The sequence below is a fragment of the Gracilinanus agilis genome, chromosome 1, assembly GCF_016433145.1.
Source record: "Gracilinanus agilis isolate LMUSP501 chromosome 1, AgileGrace, whole genome shotgun sequence".
In the NCBI taxonomy this organism is placed as follows: Eukaryota; Metazoa; Chordata; class Mammalia; order Didelphimorphia; family Didelphidae; genus Gracilinanus; species Gracilinanus agilis.
Genome location: NC_058130.1, coordinates 706,227,299 through 706,245,052, shown reverse-complemented (window position 1 = coordinate 706,245,052; position 17,754 = coordinate 706,227,299). Strand labels below are relative to the sequence as shown.

General features: G+C 43.2%; 1 protein-coding gene across 1 annotated transcript; it reads right to left on the bottom strand.

The window, feature by feature from the left end:
- Nucleotides 1-1,406: 1,406 nt before the first annotated feature.
- Nucleotides 1,407-17,534, bottom strand: FAM83H (family with sequence similarity 83 member H). Its single transcript, XM_044658358.1, has 6 exons — nucleotides 17,058-17,534; nucleotides 5,894-6,058; nucleotides 5,557-5,681; nucleotides 4,933-5,331; nucleotides 3,288-4,800; nucleotides 1,407-3,197 (listed from the first exon to the last, which is right to left on the bottom strand). Exons 1-6 carry the CDS (start codon nucleotides 17,532-17,534, stop codon nucleotides 2,160-2,162), a joined length of 3,717 nt encoding a protein of 1,238 aa, XP_044514293.1. The 3' UTR covers nucleotides 1,407-2,159.
- Nucleotides 17,535-17,754: the final 220 nt, after the last annotated feature.

Genomic DNA, 17,754 nt, shown 5'->3' with positions numbered 1-17,754 from the left:
GTCCAAATGGGTGCTGAGCAGGAGGTCACTGGCTAAAGAAAGGACCATAGAAAACGGATAGAGCACCAGACCTAGAGTTGGGAGGACCTGGGTTCAAATCTGACCTCTGACACATCCTAGCTGTGATTCTGGGCAAGTCACTTAACCTGATTGCCTAGCCCTAGCAATTGATATTAAGACAGAAGGTTAGGGGTTGTTGTTGTGGGGTTATTTTTTGGGGGGGGGGTGGAGAAACAACCATAAGATTGGACCTTTCTTAAATGGAGTAATGCTCAACCAACCCAATATAAGAAGGTAGAAAAGACGGGACCTTCTGAGAACTCTTGGGAGGTCTCTGTCAGATTCATTCCAATCTCAACCCTCATCCTCTTTTCCCCTTAACCCCTTGAGAAAAAAGGCACATGTTCCTGGGCGGTGGTCATTCCCTAGTCTCCTACCTCAAAGCAAAGAATTTCCTTCTCTTGCTTGCTGGTCCAAGTCCAGGAGACCTGGGTCCTAAGCCTGGTCAGTGCAGTCTGGCATGTAGCCCTCTGTGGGGCTCTAAAGAAGGATCCTTCATGACTAAATAAGCACAGAGCAACAGGTGGAAAATGATAAGAATTCTCATAAAACATGCCACTAATTGGTGATCTCTGGAGAAGAAATCACCTGGTCTCTGAGCTCTGTGGCTTCCTCACACCTTTCTTTCACTTCAGTTGGCCCTGCCCAAATCCTACACATACCATGTAGGAAAAGGCACAAGCCTACACAGGTGCTAATATTGGTCTTTTGTGTGATTCACCTCTATGTCATAGGAATCCTAGACTGACTCCATTTCAGTACTCTCCTGTTTCCCATATACTTCCTAGGACATTCCTGACAAGATGTTTGTGTAGTTGTGAAGAATCTAAGACTCTAAAGCCAGGTTTAATAAATTCAAGTCTAATTTATTGATTTTGCAGCAAGTTAGTCTCCCCTCATCCCTCCCAGTCCCATCCCTTGGAGAAGGCTGAGGCCACATAGACATCATCTATGCCATGCCCTCCCCAGGGGGAACTCTTCCAGAATCTTATGTCCATCATCATGACTGCCTCTCTTCAACATCTATAGAGGCACACATCCATGTAAGAATAGGAGAGATACTAGCTCAGAGCCTTTGACAGCACTGCCTCTCCCTTCTGGAGACCCAAACCAGAGCTCATAACTCTGTGAGGTCCCACTCTATTCAACCTGCAAATCAACCAGCTTTTATTAAGTGCCCACTAGGTACAAGATACAGTACCTGATGCTGGGAAGACAACATTCTTTGTAAATACTACAAGATAGGCTTCTCTCTGATCCTAAGACCTCTTGCCCTCAGAAGTCCCCTCCTTCCCTCCCCTAAGCAGAGAAGAGCAACCCTGGGAAAAACACACATACACACATACATACATACATACATACACACACACACTCTCACACTCCCAAAGCAAAGATTTCCCACTCATCTGTTGGAGAAGCAACTTGGTACAGTGGAAGAGTACTAGACAAAAACAGGAAACCTGGTCTGTTGTTCCAGTTCCACAATTTTCTAGCTATATAATCTGCAACAAGTCACTTCTCCCAGCTCCTTTCCTCATCCATAAAGTTCCTGCCATCCTCCAAAGGTCATTATGAGGGTCCAGTGAGATAGTGTGTGAATACTTTCCGTAAACTGTAAAGCTCTGTTCAAATGAGGATTTGTTAATTCCAAATTCCTTGGACTAAGAGATGCACTAAGACAGGAAAGAAAGAGAGGCAGATAGTTAAGCAGACCAGTGTGGGGAGCATACACCTTCCAAAAGAAGGTCTTTGGAATAAAGAATGATATAGAAGATGAACAGATGGGCAGATGGGAACAGTCCCCCAAAAAGATGAAGCCCACATTCCAAAGGTGGGCAAGGCAGTAGCACAACATTTTAGGAACCAGGTCTGCCCAAGTGCCCTAGACTTGTGAGCACCATAAGGCAATGTTCCCCCTTAAGACCAAGGGGACAGCCTGCTCTTCAGGATATGTGTACCTAGTCCCTACCTTCTCCCATCCCAGATTTGGCACCTGGCTTGGTCACTAGGCCCACAATGGAATTAAGTGTGTTAGTGGTAATGTGAGTCAGTGATGGCAACAGTGGGCAGGATGGATTGCCAGGGTGGATGGAACTGGATCATTTCTTGGTTTTGAAGGTGCCCAAGATCTTGGGCATGAACTTGCCCACCTTGCGGTCCCTAGTATCTGCCTCACTTGCCCCAGTCTCACTTGCCCCAGCTTCACCTGCCCCAGCATCCTCCTTTTTACAGAAAACTTCAAAGCGACTATAGACACGCTTTTCCTTCCGCATACTCTCCATCTTTCGTAGCAAGGTGTCTCGCTCTTCCAAGCTAGCTGGTAGTGTTCGGCTGAAGCGACTCTGGCCCCCAAAGCTGTCTGAGCGGAAGATGGCTGAGCATTTGTCCTTGTCAGACATCTCATGGGCCCGGCTGGCATCCAGGGCAGCAACAGGGGAACGGTATAGCTCAGGACTACTATGGGCTGCACCCCCTGTTCCTGTCCCACCCCCTGATCCAGCCCCTCCACGATGTTTTTGGCTGTGAGCACTGATCTGTTCTAGTATCACCTTGGTGTCATCTCGAAGGTTACTGCTGTAGAGGGCATTGGCTGTGGCAGAGGCCAAGCGGGACCTAGAGCTCCGTTCCTCTGCCCCAAGCTCTGGGCTATCTCCCCGTGATGGTCGGTTGGGGCTCTCAGGCTGCCCATTCTCATGGGGTCCTGAGAAGCCACCCTCTTCCTCTAGCCTTTTCTCCGCCTTGGGACTCAGCAACTGTTTCAGACGAAGTGAGCCTTTACGGAGGAACTCCATGGGACTAGGTTCTGATCGGCCAGCATCCTCCTCCCCTGCAGACCCTATCTTCTGGGTGTCCCCAGAGAATGTAAGGCTACTCTTCCGCTCAGGGACTGGGGGTATAGGGTTACCCCTCCAGTCAGATCCTGGAGGAAAGGGACTGTTCCGTTGGTCAGGATAGGCGGAGGTGGGGCTCCCCTTCCTCTCAGGGATAGGTGGCACAGGACTTCCTTTCCTTTCAGGATAGGCTGAGGTGGGGCTTCCCTTCCTCTCAGGATAGGCTGAGGTGGGGCTCCCCTTCCTCTCAGGGATAGGTGGCACAGGACTTCCTTTCCTTTCAGGATAGGCTGAGGTGGGGCTTCCCTTCCTCTCAGGGACAGTTGGCACAGGGCTTCCTTTCCTTTCAGGATAGGCCAAGATGGGGCTCCCCTTCCTCTCGGGTACAGGTGGCACAGGGCTTCCCTTCCTCTCTGGATAGGCTGGTGTGGGGCTCCCTTTCCTCTCAGGTGGAGGGCTTGCCCTGCCCTGAGGCAGGGCAGCCCTACCATCTGAGGCAAGAAATCGAGAGGGCAGTCTGTCAGTACCCCGACCCAGGGTGTCAAGGAGCTGGGCAGCACTCAGAGTGGCTGCACCTGGCTGTCTCTCAGACTCTTCATGCAGCCGATTGGCAAAGGAGTCACGTAGATCTAACAGACAGCTTTCAAGGCTACGTCGCTCTCCCCCTTTACCCCCACTGCCTGTCCCAGTCTCTTCCCGCCATGCCTGTGTCACTACTGCTTTGCTGTGGCTGCTAACATTGACCAAACCACCTGTCCTATCCTGGTCTCGGTCCCGGTCCCGGGCTGGGCCTTTGTATTTCTCTAGCAGTTCTGCCACCTTGGAGGAGGAGGCTGTTCGGACTGTCTCACCACCCTCACCCACTGTCTCACTGACTGTCTGCTCCTTCTGGAAGAGCTGTACTTTCTCATTTGTGGCCCCAGCACCAGTACCAACTCCAGGTCCATCCTTTTGGGATGAACTGAAAATGAGAGAGGAGCGGAGCCGGGAGCTCCTCTGGATCAGTGGGTTAAGGCGGGAGCGGAATGAGTCCTGTTTGCCCAAGGCTACCCCTTCAGCCACCTCTCGCTCTGGGCCATCCCCTCCACCGAGAGCCTTTGGGGGAAAAGACCCTCCAGTCCTGAAAGAGGAGGGGAGCAGGTCCCCAGTGGGTAAGGGAAAGCGGCCAGTAGGATCACCCAGGACTTCGTCATAGGATTCTGCCTCCATGGGGCCAGGCAGACCCTCATCACCACCATCAGAGTGGCAGCCACTGAGGTAAGATGAAATACGCCAATTGCGTAGTCCTGCCCGGCCCTCAGCACCACCCTTCCGGCTGGGTTCCATTTCTGGTTCAGCCTCTGGTGGAAACCACCGTTGCTCCAAACTCTGCTTCTGCGTAGGTGATGACTGGCAAAGGAACCTTTGCCCAATGTTAGGGCGCTGTGGGGCACCGGGTTCTAGTCCATGGGGTTCAGGGTCAGATCCATGTCGGACTTCCCTTGATGCACTGGATGGCACATAGTCCAGCCTCAGGTGTCCACCAGGGCCCTCGGGGTGAGGGCCAAAGCCCTGCTCTAACTCTGGGAAACGGGGGCTCCCATCTATCCCAAAATCTTCAGGATCCCCAAAACCTGGACGTCCAGCCCGTAGCTTCTCAAACAAACCCTGAGGCCGGGTAGCTGTGAACTGGGGTTCAAACTGGTAGTGTTGCTGGTAGAGCTGGTCACGGTGAAAGTGGCTGGTCTGGAATCGGAAGTCATCACCATGGCTAACAAACATCTGACGGGACACCTGGCGGGATGCGGCAAAGTTCTCCACAGCTCCATCAGCAAAGTTATGCCGCTTGAAGGCATCCATCTCCAGGTGCTTGGCTCGGAGAAAACCACGGGAGCCAGGGTCCCCACTATTGCCAGCCTCCATCTCCAGATGTTTGGCACGGAGGAAGCCACGGTTACCAGAGTCTCCACCATGTGCGGCTTCCATCTCTAGGTGCTTGGCACGAAGGAAACCACGAGTGGTGGGATCTCCACCATGACCAGTCTCCATCTCCATGCCAGGCCGACGTGAGAGCATCCTTAGCCCATGAATGTCTCCTGCACCCCCTGAGTGACGAAGCAGGTCATCCCTGCGGAAAGCTGACAGGAAGTGACGGTCAGGGTCCAAAAAGGAGGGGAAGCCCAGGCCCTCATCACGTGGTGGGAACAGCAAGTGGGCACGCTTGGGGAAGAAGGACCCTGGTCCCCCTAGTGGGCCCCCCATTAGTGGACCTGGGCCCCCATATGGAGTCAAGGCATAAGTGTCTGCATGGGTCAAGGCCAGGGCCAGGGCCCCAGCTGCAGGGATCAATGGCTCAGATTGAGCAAAGAGGATGCGGAATTCCTCATCAAAGCTGGATACCAGCTCTCCCTGGAACACATGAGCGATGCTCCGATGAATCTTCTCGAAGGACCACATGAAGCTAAAAGGAGGGAGACATAGATATCAGAGATGGAAGAATAGGAAAAGAACCACAGTGGAGAGATCCCACAGTGAATCTGTTTCTCAAAGGACTATAAGAAATTGGGAGCAGAAGGAGATACGGGTTAGTGGAGAAGACATAGAAATAAAGTGGGAAGATGGGGGAAATAGGCTCTTTAGCCTTATAGTCTCTTTTCCTGATACCCAACCCCCTGAAGCAGCTCACCTGTAGCTCCCACTTAGCACCACTGCACAATCCACTAACAGGAACTTCTCCTTCACATGGCCCTTGAAGTACTTTCCTGTGCGGCAGTAATAGGTAGGGCCTGAGACTGTGCGTACTCGGAGGAACTAAATGAGAAAGGGTTAGATGAGTCAGAGACATAGGAAAGCAAGGCAGTCTCTATACAGACTCACACTCCCCTCGTCCCCCACCAATGAACAAGTTGAACCATACCTGCCAAGACTGCCCTTTGTTGCCACCCCCTAATAGTCTCTGATGTCCACAAGATACAGGATGAACCTCCCATAATTATTCCCAACTCCCTTCCCCAGTGACTCACATCCACATGATGCAGATTGACCCGGCACTTTTCAGCCATGTCCAGAAAATGTTGGGCATTCATCTCATCCAGAAGGATATAGACAGGGACACGTCGGGCAGCTGCCTCTAAGACCTCACTCAACAGGTCTACATCTGTGAACATGTCCATCACAATAGCCACCACCTAGAAGACACAAAAGGTGCAGATAAGGGAGGGGTATTGCCAATCAAATTAGTGCTACTCTGGGTCAAGAAGACACTTCTCCCTAGGCACATAACCTTAAAAGCCCTCTCTCCCACCTGTGCCCATCAACAAAGTACCTCACACTCTTCAAAAGAGCTCAGTGTCATCTGCAATCCACTATATATTCCCCCTCTTAGATTTACATAATGAAATAAGGCTTGTCTCAGTGCTAATCCCTGAGAAACCCACCCAACTGCTCACAATTATCCATCCAGAGAATTACCCATCATTCTCTATCTTTTGTTTTCTATTCTAAATTTTCCTACTTCCAGCAAACAGGCCTACCAAAAAAGATAATAAAAATAATAGCTGACATTTATATGATAATTTAAAGTTTACCAAGCATTTTACCCATATCTCATATGATCCTCAAAAGATCTGAGATAGGTACTACCAATAATTTTATAACCATTTTATAGATCATGGAACTAAGGCTCAGAATGGTAAAGAAATAGTTACACAATAAGTGAATGTCTGAGGCAAAATTTCTACACAAATCCCCCAACTCCAAGTCAAACTCCTTTCCCTTATGTCAAGGTACCCACTCAGTTGAGGTAACAAGAAGAATGCAAAGATGACACAGAAGTGGCCATCAGGAACATAAAAGACCAGAAAGAAACTGGTGATGACGAATGCCAAGAACAACAAAAAGGACTAGCTTTTTCAGTTGTGAAAGAGATAAAGGCAGGGAGAGGACTACTGAGCAAGTAGCTGGATTGATATAACCAACAACTGTACCACTCCAGTGGTTTTCTCTACCGTGTAGAATTATCTTCAGAATGGGACACAGAGGTAAGGGAAAGGGAATGGTTAAAGGAAATTAAAACCCAATATTGAAGTAAGTCATATCACATGGATTCAGTTCAAAAGCATAGCACTGAGCTTGAAAAGATCTCAAAGGCCATCTCGTCCAAACTCCTCACCATAGAAAAGGGGCAAGTGAGACTCAAAGAGGCTAAGAAACTTGCTCAAGGTCAAACAGCTAGTTAAATGTTATATTATAGGCAGGACGTGAAACCACACCATCCTGACTTCAAGTTCAGGACTTAGACCACAACACCACACTCTTTTTTATGGTAGCAAAGAAATGGAAACAAAGTGCACATAATTTGGGGAATGGCTAAACACATTGTGGTATTTATGTGATGCCACATTATTATATCTTAAGAAACAATGAACATGAAGAATTCAGAGAGACTAAGGAGGTTTTTTTATACACCAATGCATAAGGAGGTAAACAAAACCATTAAAAGAATCTCTACACTGACTACAATGATGTAGTCAGCATTGAAAGGATATCAGAACTCTCTGATTAGTGCAGTCATTAATCCTGACTACAGAAGTCTTATGGAGAAGCACCCTTTCCCCTTCTCAGCAGAAACAGTCTACAGCTGCAATATGAAGTATTATTACACATGCCCAATCTTATGCTTCTTTGTTACAAGGAAGGATATTATCAAGGACAGAGTGAGGAAATGACAAAACTATGAAGAAAAAAATCAATAAAACCTTTAAAAAATAATAAAGGGGGAAACTGGGTGGCTCAGTGGATTAGAGATGGGAGCCAGGCCTAGACAGGAGGTCCTGGGTTCAGATCTGGCCTCAGACACTTCCCAACTGTGTGACCCTGGGCAAGTCACTTAACCCCCATTGTCTAGCCCTTACCACTCTTTTGCCTTAGAACCAATACACAGTATTGATTCTAAGATGGAAGGTAAGGGTTTAAAAAATATGTATATTAAAGCATGTCATGGTCCTGTATGTAAGAAGCATCAGGAATGTTAAAATTCAAATAAGCTGAAGTTGACTGGCAAGGAAATCTAAGGACAAAAACAATTTTCTTAGCTATGTTAAAGAATCTAGAAGGAAGACCAAGAAGGTAAAATTACTTGGCTCATAGTTTGTTTATCTTTTCCACTAAGGAAAAGGCTCTTTGGACCGGAGAGAATAAAAATTGTTCATAATGAGCATTAATGTCCAAGAGAGTGATTTGACTTGATAAGATTGCATCCCGTATTATCCTCTATTTGAATAATGCAAGATTATTCATACTCATCATAAACTGAAGAAAAGAATGGAACAATGTGTTCCTTGGAGCAAAGGAATTCAAGAAGCAAAACGAGGTAACCAGACCTGCAAGTCTGAGCTTAACCATTAATGAAAAAAGATGGACATTCAAAAGATATATTTGAAACATTCCTATTAAGAAAATCAGACCTGAAGAAAGTATTTGCTTCTCAAACACCCCACAAAACAGAAATATAATAAAGGTAAACAAATACAGGAGTGGCACAGTGGATAGCATGTGTGGCTTGAAATCAGGAAAACTCATCTTCCTAAGTTCAATCTGGCCTCAGATACTTATTTGCTGTGTGATCCTTAGCAAATCATTTAACTGTTTGCCTCAGTTGCTCATCTGTAAAATGAGTTGAAGAAGGATATGGCAAATCACTATGGCATCTTTGCCAAGAAAATCCCAAATAGGGTCACAAAGAGTTGGACACAACTGAAATAACTGAACACATACACACACACCCCAAATAAATGCAACAACAAAAATAAATAAATAAAAACAACAAAAAAGAAACCACTAAGAGATTCCTTTCTAAATGTACACAAGATGACAAGGATAGAAGCAGCAACCAAACAGAAGTGATAGTGGAAAAACAAGCCTGAAATATCACAGACTAAACTTCACAATACTCCTCCTACAAATGAATCAAAATGTTTTGAGGGTCTAAATTATAGAATGAAAGGGTATATATAAAAGAGATGGGGAGGGAGACAGGAGGAAGAAAATAGAAGATAATATGTAATGTACTCTAATCAAGTCAAAAGAGAACACTGGCGGGAAAATTAATTTCTCTAGTCCAGTGATGGGCAAACTTTTTAAAGAGGGGGCCAAAGAAAAGGAAATGCTCATCTGTCAGTCTGTTTCTAAGGCAACTCTTTCAAAATTTCATTGTATTGTATCCTACTCATTGTATTCGTCAGATTAGGAATAATGTCTTTGGGCAGATAGAACACTTCAGGGGGCCACATCTGGCCCTCCTACCATAGTTTGCCCATCATTGCTCTAGTCTATAAGGAAAAAAGTGATTTTAGAGGAGATTGGGAAAGAAGGCTAAGAGAATAGTTAAAAAGGGGGAGAAAAAGTGAAATCTTACTACAGCAGTGAGAAAGAGGTAACTTTCATAGGATAAGAAAGATAATCTATAAAGGGAGATTGGTAAAGGGAAGTATTCAGCATCAGAGAAAATACTCATCCCTCTTCAGAAGAAAAGTTTGTGGGAGCAATTGACCCACATAAAAGTGTGAGAGCTTGGACCCAGAGAAGAGATTTCAAGGCAAATGTTCAATAATGAACCAAAAGATCAGTCATAGGAAAATTCTTGCCTTGGAAGGTGGGAAAATATTTACAAGAAAATAACCTATAAACTATTTAGAAGAAGGAATGCAAAATGGGTACATTAGAAGCTTTAATTCTATAGGGAATTAAATTCCAAACTAAAGAAGGACTAAATAAACAAGGAATCAAAGGATAAAAGTCTAGAAAGCATAAAAGGAAGATAAATAATGAAGAAAATATAGGAAATAAATCCTCTTTGGAAAAGGATAAAAAAATGAAATTTTAAAGTTAATGAACAAAACAAGCTGAAGGAAACAGATAGGAAGAACAATTTTACTTGACTACTTAGTTAAAAATGAAAAAAAAGAGAGAATTAAATAAGTAGATAAAAACAAAACTTCAAAACTATGAAAAAGCAACAAGGTTAGGAAAGGTAATAAACATATAGGATGAGGTGAGAAGAGAGCTGATGGGAATAGAGTTACCTTAAAATAAATTAAGCTAAAATAACTTGAAACAGTACTGTCTTAAAGAGGAAGAGGGAAAAAGAATAGGTCATGTCACCCATTCAAATCATAAAATTTGAGATTTGGAAGAGACTTCAACAGTCATTCAATTCAACCCATACCCAAATAAGTATAATATATTCATCAACTAGCTAACTACCTTTACTTGAAGATCTCCCAAGAGGGGGAACCCGCCACCTCTCAAGGCAACCCATTCTACTTTTGGATAGCTCAAATTGTTAAGATGATTTTCCTAACATCTAAACTAATTTGACATTTTGATTTATCTTTCTCCTACTTCTGGTTCTGCCCTACAGGACCAAATAGAACAAGTCTAATGTTTCTTCCATATAATAGCCCCTTCAGATACCTGAACGGAACTACCATGCCCCCCCTCTTAGTCTTCTCCATGCCAAACATGCCTTGTTTCTTCAACCAATCTTCATATGGCACATATTCACAACATTTCGCCATTCTAATTGTCCTCTAAATACTCTCCAACTTCTTACACTCAATTCCCAGAATTGAACACAATACTCCAGATAAGATCTGACAAAGGCAGAGTAGAGTTGAACTATCATTTCCTTATTCCTAGAAGCTATGTCTCACAAGATAGCAAATGATCACATTAGGCTGTTTTTGTTTGTTTGTTTTTTTGGGGGGGAAGACTGCCACCTCACACTTCTGACTCACATTGAACTTATTTCCACTAAACTCCCTAGATAGAACTGCTGTCTCATACCTTCCTCACCTGTCCTTGTGAAGTTGAGTCTTTTGTATCCAAATGTAAGCCTTTACATCTGTCTCCACTGAATTTCTTCTTATTAGATTCAGAACAATGATCTGAGAGCTAGAGTCCTTTTGGATCTCAAATCTATCATCCAGTGGATTAGCCATCCCTCCCAGATTTGCATCATCTCCAAATTGTGACAACTATGCATTCTATTACCTTCTCCAACTCACTGATAAAAAATGTTAAACAACATGGAGCCAAACAGATATTCCAGGACTACTACACTGGAGACTTCCTCCCTTTTATTGAATTATTAACAATTTGCTCTTTAAAGTGGTCGTTCAGTCATTTCTGAATCTATATACTGGTATATAACAATCTATTCTATATCTCTCCATCTTCTCCCTAAAAATAATATGAAATTATTTTTAAATGCTTTGCCAAAATTTAAGGAAACTATATCTAGAGCATACCATGATCTACCAGTTATAGTAATCCTATCCAAAAAGAACCTAAGGCTTGTCTATAAGACCTGTTCTTGATGAAACCATATCTGCTCTTGGTAATTCCTGGCTTTCCTTTCCAGATGTTCACTAGCTACTTCTTTAATATAATCCATTCTATAATTTTCCTGAGAATCAAAGTCAATTTCATTGACCTATAGTTTACTGACTGTTATTTTTTTTTTATTAAGACATTTGCCTTTCTCCAATCTTATGCTACCGCTTCCATTTTTCAGTCTTTCAAATATTACTGAGTGGTTCAACGATTTCTTCATTACCCAAAAATGTTCCTTCTCACTGGAATTGTTTCCCTTTGTGTCTTCAGAATTTCATTTTTAAACATCTCTCAAACCTCCTGAGGAGACTTCCTCTGAAAAATGTTAGCCCTTGTGATTATACCTATCCTTCCTCTGAATCCTTTAAAACTTGCTTTCCCAAAATCAAGGTATACATCAAACTATATCCAGATTTCTTCTTTCTCTGTCACAGACTATAGGAGAGAGTATTTACTTCCTCTTATTATTTCTACTCTAGTAATCAACTCCTTCCCATTAGTGAGAATCAGCTTTAAATGGATCTGCCTCTTAAATACAAAAATTCAGATCATCAAAAATAAAATTAAAGAATACCGATGAAACTGAGCAAGAATTTAAGAGTGATAAAGAAGTGATGTCAGGGATGCAAAAGCCCAGAGAATATAAGTAGATACATTTCATGATCATGATTGGGAGAACTGTTAACAGCCAAGTATAGAAGAGATGACAAAAAAACAAAATACATAATTTTAATTAGATTAAATAGAAAAGCTTTTATATAAATAAAATCAATTCAGCTAAAAATAGACAGGAAACTGTCAAGTTGGAAAAAATGTTTACATCAAATGTCTCTGATAAAAAAATTCAATATTCAAAGCATACAGGGAGTTGACACAAATAAGATCAATGTGCCTTTCCTCAATTAGATAACTAGACTACTAAATAAGAAGTCAATGGAAATGAATAAATGGTTTTCAAAAGAAAAACTACCAGCTATCAATGACCATACAGTTAGCATTATAAAATAGAAAGAAAGGGGCAGTTAGGTGATACAGTGGATAGAATGGGAATCAGGAGGAATCAGAAGGACCTGGATTCAAATCTGGCCTTAGACAAATCCTACTTGTGTGACCCTGGGCAAGTCACTTAGCCCCATTTGCTTAGCCTTATCCTTTTGTCTTAGAGATTGCTACTAAGGCAAAAAGTAAGGATTTTTCAAAAATTGAAAGAATGACTAAATATGAAGTCAGAGGACCCACATTCAAATCTCACCTCTAATGTTTACAACCTATGAGACCTTGGGCAATTCGTATAACCTCTCTGAGCTCCCATTTCCTTATCTGCAAAATGAGGGGGTACCTTCCAGCTCCATTTAGAGTATCTATAATCCTAGAGGGAAAAAAATACTCTAAATCACTAATATAAAGAAGAATGCCACTGAAAATCTAGGAAACTGGCAAGATGATAAAAAAAAATGGGAAAGGATGATGCTGCTGGGAAGGAAGGCATACAGATAAACTTTTGGTGGAGCTTTGAATTAGTCCAGCCATTCTGAAAACCAATTTGAAATTATTCAAAAAAAGTAACTAAATTCCTCATACTCTTTGGCACAGCAAATTCTAGGCTGGTGGTATTGGTCTCTTAAGGCAAAATCCATTTTTTCCCCCTTCTCATTGGAATTGTTTCTCATTGAATCTTCAGAATTTCATTTTTAAGCATCTCTCAAATCTCCTAAACTGACTTCCTCTGTAGAATTTTAGTCCTTCTGATTATACACTACCTCTGAATCCTTTGAAACCTGTTTTCTCAAATCAACAAGTATTTGTGGCATTTACTAAATGCCAAGCATTGTACTTAATGATGTTCAGTAGAAGCCCAAGGCTTAAGAAAGCATCCTTCCTGTACTAGAGAAGAGCCAGAGCAGGGCAGGATCTGTTCACTAAAGGAGCAAAGATTTATTCCTAGACCCTAGTCTGGATCTAGCCCAGCATGGAGATGACCCAATGGGCCTAGAAAAAGTAACTAGTCATGTAAAAGTCAAGTTGTCCACAACTAAGACTAACTAAGGTAAGGACCATAAACATTCTAGTACAAAATGGATCTTGGAAATCATCAAGTTTCTAGAAAGAGAAGAAAGAGTCCTGCAAATATACTTTGGTGGATGAATGTGCTGAAACAGTTCAGTACTTAGATGAGAAATATTCTTTAAATCAAAAAGTTCCCTCCTAAAATTTGTACAGGTAGCCAAGGAGGCAAAGTCTAGTTGTTTTTATCAAAAGACTATCCTTTTACACAAGGTTGTATTTTGGAATGTAAGCTAGCCAAATTACTGGAGGGTAGGTAAAGGTAGAATGAATGCCCATCATTGGGAATGGCATATAAAATGGCATATAAATATTATACCTTTAAAAAATTATTAATATTTGGCATTAAGATGAATACAGCAAGGCTCCTATACATGCAATGTTAACACTAAAAATTAGCCAAACATTGATAAATGTTGATGAACAGTATCAGTTTTAGAGGGCAGCTAAAGTAGATAAAGTGCCAAGCCTAGAGTCAGGGAGACTCATTTTCCTAGTTCAAATCTGGTCTCAGATACTTACTATCTATGTAACCCTGGGCAAATCACTTAAACTTGTTTGCCTCAGTTTCCTCTTCTGTAAAATAATATGGAGAAGGAAATGGCAAACCACTCCAGTATCTTTACCAAGAAAACCTCAAATGAGGTCATAAAGAGTTGGACACAACTGAAAAATGCCTAAACAACAACAAACAGTCTTAGAGAACTTTATAAGGAAGCCCATCTTTCTTCTTCTCAGTAGAGGTAGAGACTATGAATATGGAATGTTATGGTTAGGCTATTAAACAGAGATCTAGGCTGAGGTGGCACAGTGGACAGAGCATGAATTTGGAGTCAGAAAAGACCTCAGTTCAAATCTTGCCTCAGACACTTTTGAGCTGTGTGATGCTCAGCTAGTCATTTTGTCTCCCTGTGCCTCTGTTTCCTCAAGTGTAAAATAGAGTCAAGAATAGAACCTACCCACACACACACACACACACACCCAACTTTGTGAAAATGGTTTTCTTTGTTAAAATAAAGGTTCAATGGAGCAAGGGGAAAGATGAGATTCTAAGAGTAAATGACCAATATAAAAAACAAAAAGCAACAATAAAACTTTTTTTTTAAAGAAAGAAAATATGTTCATCTTTGATCTATCCAGGTACCTGTGGGCCTTGGATTCAACACACTCAATCCAAATTCATCATCACTTCCTAAGTCTACTCCTTTCTTTGGCATCCCACTGTTAGTGAGTGACATCTCTACATAAACACATACCCAGCCTATCAATCCTCAAGTCACTTGTGATTGAAGGTGACTAGTCTGGCAGCTAAGATGGATACTAGATACTTTGCCAAGATTTCAGCAAAGTCCCTCATGCTATATGTACAGAAAAATGGAGCTCTATGGGCTAGATGATAATATAGGAGAGTGAATTTGGAATTGATTGAATGGCCAGCCCCGAAGAAAAATCATGAAAGGTTTGATATATTAACTTGGAAGGTCAGCTCCAGAGCAGTGCCCTAGGGATACGTGATGGCCTTAAAAGACTGAACATTTTTATTGGCTTCTTGGACAAAGACTTGGGAAACGTGTTTATCAAATCTGCTGATGACACAAAGCTGAGAGGGAAGGATGGCTAACACAGAGCATGATAAAGAGTCAAGATCTAAGCAGATCATTCTAAACTAGAATATAACTAGATGTAAATCTAACTAGATGAAATTTTGTAAGGATAAGGATGAAGCATTACATTTGGATTAAAAAAAAATTGACTTCACGAGTGTAAGATGAGAGATGTGACCAGTCAGAAAGTTCATCTGAATAAAATCTGGAGTTCTATGTAGACTGCAAACTCAGAAGTATGATATGGCATCCCAAAATGCTAACAGAATCTTAAGTCACATCATGAGAAGCATCAGGTCCAGGTCTCAGGCCTAAAGCTACAGAAATGGTACCGAAAGACAGCGGACCTGGAGCCAGAAAACAGGAGATCTCAGGCAAATGTTTAGTACTGGGATGCTCAAGGCTCTGAGCTGATCTGAATAAACTGAATGCTGGAAGGACCAGAGCCAAGCATATATTCCCTGTATGGGGTAATGCCTGGATGCATCTAATTCTCTGACACCTTGGTATTATATATAGTTAACAAGTTAATGCTAACTATGAGTTTAGTCCATTTCCTAGGAACTCAGACCTCCTGCCTTAACTCCCTGCCTCCAACCCCTAGGTTCTCAGTATTTGGAGAGGGAAGTCCACACCAATGCTGCCCTCCATTACCATAGAACCCCAAAAGATAGAGGCTCCAAACAACTGGTGAATAAATATTTAACCTTTTGATCCCAATCCCAGTGACTCAGTGCCAATGTCTCCCAAAGCAAAAGCCAACTTATCCTGCTACCTCTTCCTGTATTCTTGTCCCCAGACAGTTAATCATACCACCTTCCTTCCTCCTTTGCCCTTTCTTTCCAACTTTCTTTCTTCCTCATCTCTTCTTTTCATATCTTGTGTTCATGGAAACCTGTTTCTTTAAACCACTAAATCACTAGCCACCTTCTCAAGTCCCAATGACTCCTTCCATGTCCCCTGAGACACTGAGTCAGGTGCACATTCTACTTCCCAGGGCCACTTTCAGACCTTCCCTTGCCCACCATCATTTAGCAACTTCATCTAATCCTAGGTTCAAAGGATCAGATAACTAGAACTATAAGGGATATACTCCATCTATCTATAGTATTCAATCCATCACTTGATGAAAGGATCTACCAGCCTCCAGGGAACTCTCCCTCCTTTCTCAAGTTCATTACCTACCTCAAAGTTTCTCTCCAATCCCAGGTCCTCTCCTCCTACTAGAAGACTTAAATATACATGTTAACATCCTTTCAAATACTCTGGCCTCAAAGTTCATCCACTTTCTCCACTCCTATGACCTCCACCTTTACTTCACCTCAGTCAGCCAAAGAGATTGTGGGTCATACCCTAAATCTCACCATCACTCACAGGATTGCCATATCCTTGATTCTGAACTCACTAATCACCCCTTACTAACCATTATCTTCAGTCCTTCCATATCTCTCATTCTCTCTCCCTGCTTCCCTCTCATTCTCTTTCCCTTTCTCTCTCTCTCTCCTGTTCTCCTCTTTCCCATCCTCTCTCTCCCTCCCTCTCAAATACATAAAGTTACAGAAAACCACAGTCTGTTCCATACATTTTAGCAATAGTTAATACATTGTCTCAGATTGTTGTCTGAGTCTAATCTCCAAGTCCTCTTCTCCTCACCCTACCCCACTCTCCAACTACATGGTCTGGGTCTATTCATTTTGTAATTTCCTCAGGCTGGCTTCCATCTACTCTGATGTGCCTTATTCATGTTGCCTCTCCTATTAGACTGCAAGCTCCTAGGAGGCAGGGACTGTCTTTCATTTTTCTTTATATCACCATGGTTTAGCATAGTTCCAAGCATAGCTTAAACACTTATTAAATATTTGCTGATTGATTAATTGTCAACTTCCTAAAGATGATGCCCTGGTATGTTCCACCTCTTGCCTCCTTGAAGACTCTAAGTTTCCTAAGGTCAAGCTCTAAGTCTGCTCCTATTTTTTCTCCCCTGGCCTATAAGTTCCCTAAGAGTAGGGCCTGGTTCTGCCCCTCTTGTTCTTCCGTAATTTAGCTTGGTTCAGAGCTGAACAAACTTGCAGATTGGTCCTTTCAACTAGCACTGTCCCCTTGTCCCCATATAGACGACCCTGACCTGTTGGGCTGATCTGATCATCCTCCGGGCCTCATCCTTGATACTGGGGTTGTCAGGTGGTGGTGGTTGCACCAAAGTGGTCACTTCAGTACCCTGAAAGCCAAAGGTCATAGGCCATCCCAGGTCAAGTTCAGGCACCGCCAGGTCTGAATTCACAGGCCAGTAGGTACCAGAAGAGCCATCCATGTCCACATCACCATCTGCTTGGGGAAGGGATCCAGAGGCACTTCCCCGGGCAGTGGCATTCTCCCGGGAGGCATGCTGTGGCTGCTGCAAATGGTGGCTCACATGAGCCAACTCCTCAGGACACAGGAAGTCAGGGGCTCCCTCCTCAGCCAGAAAGCGTCGGTAGGCCTCAGCTCCCCCCTCAGCAAGTGCATCTAGGGCCAGCCGGTAGTATTCCTTGTAGTGGGGAGGCAGGTAGTCCGGGGCTAGGGGATTGTCCCCCTGGGAGGAGCTCTGAGATCGTCGAGCCATGGCAATCGGGCCAGGGAGCTACAGCAGAAAGAAAAACAGTGTCACACAAGGAGAACAGATCAGACCCAGGGTTTCTAGCAAGTCGGTGACTTGCCCAGACACAGGCCATGCCCCCCAGACCCATCCAAGGAACACATTCTGTCCAGGGAGGGTTACGTTCTCATGTGTATACATAAGAGCCTGCTTCAGAACCCCACACAACTAGCACAAACACAGACAA